This window comes from Dendronephthya gigantea, unplaced genomic scaffold (assembly GCF_004324835.1).
Source record: "Dendronephthya gigantea isolate DGI-Jeju-01 unplaced genomic scaffold, DenGig_1.0 000414F, whole genome shotgun sequence".
In the NCBI taxonomy this organism is placed as follows: domain Eukaryota; kingdom Metazoa; phylum Cnidaria; class Anthozoa; order Malacalcyonacea; family Nephtheidae; genus Dendronephthya; species Dendronephthya gigantea.
The window spans coordinates 12,549-17,588 of NW_021163424.1; the positions used below are offsets into that span (position 1 = coordinate 12,549).

A 5,040-nucleotide genomic window follows, 5' to 3' on the forward strand; every position below is an offset into this window, starting at 1 on the left:
CACCTTGTTATTGGCGATTTAATTAACTCTGGCTTTTTTGACCTGGATTTGTTTAACAGCAGAATAATGAGCTTTGATTATGCACCTAGTGATTCCAAGAACAAGCCCTCCCCGATCATGCGTAATAAGATTCAAAATCCAGACGGTGCATCAGGGCAGACTGCAGCTCAGATGTGGTGCCTCATTCGGTATCTACCTCTATTAATCGGTGACTTAGTTCCAGAAGGTAATGAGCATCTAGAGCTCATTCTTCTTCTGTTGGAGTGTATGGATTTTATTTTTAGTCATGAAATTACCACTGAGGAATCTTTATTTGTGAAGCACTTGATTAAAGATCATCACAGCCTCTTCCTTCAGTTGTACCCGAACCGTCATTTGAAACCGAAGCATCACTTCATGACTCATTACCCCAGCCAAATCCGACAACTAGGACCACTTGTCAATTTCTGGACCATGCGATTCGAGGCTAAGCACAGATTCTTCAAACGTCTAGGCCACATCGTGTGTAATTATAGGAACATCCTTAAAACACTAGCATACAGACAACAGATGTTCTTATGTTACAATCTCATGTCTGGAGGGATCGCAGACACTAACATTGAAATTGGTTCAGGGTGTTCTATGTTGGTTCTTTCTCTTGATAACGCAGAATTTTTGAGCAGAACAATTGGTGTTCATCCTCTTAGTGAAGTGTATGTTGCCAAATGGGTAACAGTGAATGGGATAAAGTACAATAAAAATGCTCTGGTCATCACTGCCAAATCAGATGACTCCTTTCCTGTGTTTCAGCAGATCATTTATATCATAAGTATGGGACCTGCTGATATTAGGCTTGTTACACTTCCTTGGAGTACTATTAAGTTTGACCGTCATACTCACACTTATGTTGTTAAGCCAACTGAAAATGGAATGTGGTCTATTACAACAGTGCAAGATTTAGTTGATCACCATACATACCATGCTTCTAAATCGTACAAAGGAGATGATTTGGGTTATGTTACCCTACGCCATAGAATACCTTGGTAGGTGCTTTAACATGTTGTTTCATGCCCTCAACTTCCTGGTTTATACCCCAACAACGTCTTCTGCAAAGTATTTCAATTAATTACAGTATGTATTTAAGAACAGTGCCTGATTATAGTTGGTGATATATTTACAAGTAAATGGCAAGGTCATTCTACCCTGTCATTTCATATCCCACTTCTCAATGATTGATCACAGTCATCACACCAAAAGAATATTGAACAGATATGACACATACAGATACAGAGCAGTGTAGAGCACTAATAAAAGTATATGATGTTTACTCTTTTGACAAAGTGTCTGTAAAGTAAATCATCTATAAGTTGTCTAAGTTATTTCCCCTTTCAATTTTAGATGCTACAAGCTCAAAGCAGAGATACTCCAAATGCATCTGATAATCTATCAGTTGAAATAGGCCCTGGATCAAAAAGTTGCACAATTAAGAATCATGTACTGGTATGGTACATTTATATGTACAATTAATTAATACTCCAACAAATAATACTCCAAACTATAAGGGCATCAAAGAAAGTTTGGACAATTTCTGGCATTTACTAGTGCATAAAGCGATTTTTTATTAAGTTAAATACAGTACTATATACTTTTATAACCATATATAATGTTAACTCTCTTTATTATCTCATTGTCATATTGTGCATTTTTATACAGCCAGCATCCTTAAATGATAATGAAGAGTTTTCCCCCAAAAAGTTCAAGGCTGAATTTGTAAGTAAAAACTGATTTTACTTTAAATGTTTTTGGTATTTCAGGGGGTAAATTTTTCAAAGATGAAAGCAAAATAAAGTTCAAAATTAAGTTAAATTAATTATTGCTGCCATATAAGTTACACTAATTGTTGCTGATTTAATATGCAATGCATATATTTGGTCATTATAATATTTCCTTGTTATTCAGAGCATAAAGACCATACTTGAAAGCTCAAGTCTTGGAGAAGAAATTTTAATGGAATTGAAAAGTGAAAAACTTTCCCGCAAAAACAGATTAAAAATGGTCCAGATTTTGGTTGCTGAGATTATAACAAAATTTGGGGACAGGTATGTCTGTTTAAATAGATTAATATAATATGTCATTCCTGTGTGTCAAAGCAATTATAAATACTTTGTTCTAGTAGACAATTAACAATGACTTCTTTCTAGACCAAAGGCAGATGTGAAAATTTCAATGGCAAAAGCTGTTGTGAATGAGTTTCCTTTCCTCAAAGATGAGGAAGGTGAAGGCTTTGTAAGTTTTTACACTAACATCAGACTATATTTAATTCGCCAATTAAGAGACGTTAATCCTTACAGACTAGCAATGAACCCTCAAAATACTGCCATATCTAATTAAATATGTGGTCTAAATGCACTTTTCTATATTCCTTTGTAGGAACTATAAACCTTTTGTCACTATAAAGCCACTACGAATAAAAGTTCATGTGATTAAACTAACCTAATTTGTCTCCATTTAGGAAGCATGGTACACCCCTGGTAGAGGAATCCATTCAGCAACTGGTTGGTTGGAGGAAAAATTGAGAAATGTTAGACGAAGAACTAACAAAGAAAAGACAACATCAATATGTTCATCAAACATATTGTCAGCGCCACATTCAAACCTGGTACAAATTGCTTCTTTGCCTGCAGGTACGTTATTCTCAAATTGCTGGTTTATTGCTTATATATACATTGACACAACATTTCCCAGTTTATTCTGTCCATCGCCATGCAGATCTATGATTTTAACAGATGTCCTGGTTAAGGCTCTACATACATTATAATTTCAATATACTGAAGAGATTTCACTTCTGTGTTCTTATATATGCAATGTAGAGTCGTAGACTTCACTGCCGGCACTTTACACTATACATTAACAAAGCCTTATATATTTTGCAGAAAGCAATATTAGCATTGATGAATATGAAGGAATGGTAGAGTGGCTGAAATATCACATTGAGCCATTGAACAAAATAAAAGACTTTTTGAAAAAAACTGCAATTAAAAGAGCTTCATGGATTCGAGAACATTCAGAACTATCAGTGTCTGACATAGTGAAAGAGCATCCCAGGTTATTCGATACAGCGGGAATGGTGAGTATTTAGTTTGGTACTGTAATAAAATATTCTCACTCGCCACTGCAGCATAGAACTGCAGTTAGCCTTTGGAAACCTTATTAATGATCAAGTACAGCAAGTTAGTTTTTCTTCAGTTCTTACATTTAAATAGACTGCTGTTTCTCGCCACTGTTGCTTTTTCTTCAGTGTTATAAAAAAAGCACACATTACAATGATACATTTTGATCTCAATAGTTTCATTGGTAATTAAACTTCCAATGTTTCCATGAAATGTTTCAAGCCATGTGCTTGGGAATTCAAGACAACTTGCACTGTAAATACAGTGTATATGGCCAATTAATCCAGATAATCCTACTTGCGAATCCTTGGTGATCTTCGAAACTAGCTATACGATATGACGCTCGATTCCATCAGTTTAACATATTTTTATTTTATTTCCTTTTAGATTGAGCAGGACTTCAGTATTGTTGTTCCTGAATCAGTGGCAGATATCTTCCTCAAATGGACTCCGTCATTTGCCGAGAAAGTTCTCAATTATGCTTCAGACCAAACCAATTGGCGACGATATCTAAGCATTGATGAGAGACAGCTTAACACTGGTTAGTACCATACATTCCAGAACTGCTGTTATGTTGTGTTCATCTTGTTCTTAATATTTTGTAGATGCAGTGGCAAAGCAGAATGCTGCCATAATGGTGCTTCCGATTATTTTACCAGCTGGACGGACGGGAAAAAAACGATGTAGCATAGACGACGCTCTTAAAGCATTTATTGATGTCAAGCCAGTAAGTATTGAAAGTTCATTACAGCTTGAGAGGGAATGCCGATGTGTCAGCACACAATATTGTTTGCATTAATTGATATCTGATTAATTCATTTATAGTACTGTACCCTCTAATCCAGTCATTTCCACCATGACAATTATTAATTTATTGTTCTTACATTTTATACTGAAACAATTAAGCCTATATGTGTAGAATATGTATCCAACATCCATGTCTATTTAGATTGGAACAAATATGCCAAAGTATTTGGAGGAAGAATCTAAACATGACCCCCATATTCTTGTAACTGGAAATTGTTGCCAACCACACCAGGTTTTTGTTGTGTCAAGTGGAAATGTATTGGAGAAAAAAAACATGCTGGAGGCTATTGATACCTGTTTCAAGTTATTTTACATTTTGGATATCAATTATCCATGGGAATGTAAAACTACATGGGAGTTTATCCAAAAAACAATATATTGTCTAGAAGACAAAGTGCCTCACAAGACAACTCCTGCTGTGATCTCAATGAGAGCTGCCTTGAAGACCAATTCTGCAGGCAATGGATCACTAGCATAAAAGATCAACATTTGATCTGGGTAACAAGCTGTATATAACATACTAAAATTAGTATATAATTGCCAATTTTAAAACTAATTTAGTTACAGGCCACCCATAATATTTTGCATACTTTGCTTGTTAGTCTTTTGTTTCTTAATTAAGTGTTGCCATAATTTCACATATGTTTTTTGAATGTTACAGAAAGTTGAACTCTAATTGCACTTGTTGCTGTTGAATTGAATCATTTGCATGAAGATATATTTATTAGTAGAAATTTATTATAGAGTTTAGTGTTCTAAAAATTTTATAGTATCTTTGCTGTAAAGGCATTGGGATGTACTAAATATTTAAAAACAGTTTGTTCACTAATTAATTAACAAAATGATTAAATTCTGATGAAAAATTAACCCGGCTATATATTTTAGGGTAAATACTAACCAGATGGAAATGGGGTTCATTTAACCATGATAGTGTAAGATTAGTAACCAAAATTCCGGGTTAGTATTAACCAGGAACACAAGTTGATCTTTTGCAACCAGGATTTCCTGGTTAAATTAACCAGACTATGCTAGGTTAAATAGTGACCCGGGAAGTAGTTAAAATTTAACCACATTTTGGTTAAAT

General features: G+C 34.7%; 1 protein-coding gene across 1 annotated transcript; it reads left to right on the forward strand.

Annotated features, from left to right (window-relative positions):
- The first annotated feature begins 1,706 nt into the window (after nucleotides 1-1,706).
- On the forward strand, nucleotides 1,707-4,434 carry LOC114542951. The gene is made up of 8 exons (XM_028562281.1): nucleotides 1,707-1,749; nucleotides 1,939-2,078; nucleotides 2,181-2,265; nucleotides 2,492-2,663; nucleotides 2,913-3,106; nucleotides 3,537-3,690; nucleotides 3,755-3,876; nucleotides 4,099-4,434. The coding sequence occupies exons 2-8, from the start codon at nucleotides 1,987-1,989 to the stop codon at nucleotides 4,432-4,434; spliced, it is 1,155 nt and encodes a 384-aa protein (XP_028418082.1). The 5' UTR covers nucleotides 1,707-1,749; nucleotides 1,939-1,986.
- The last annotated feature ends 606 nt before the right edge of the window (nucleotides 4,435-5,040 follow it).

Coding starts and splice junctions, on each gene's coding strand:
- LOC114542951 (XM_028562281.1), top strand. CDS start 1,987: ATGGAATTGAAAAGTGAAAAACTTTCCCGCAAAAACAGATTAAAAATG. Junction 3,691..3,754: donor TGAGAGACAGCTTAACACTG/GTTAGTACCATA, acceptor AATATTTTGTAG/ATGCAGTGGCAAAGCAGAAT. Junction 3,877..4,098: donor CATTTATTGATGTCAAGCCA/GTAAGTATTGAA, acceptor ATGTCTATTTAG/ATTGGAACAAATATGCCAAA.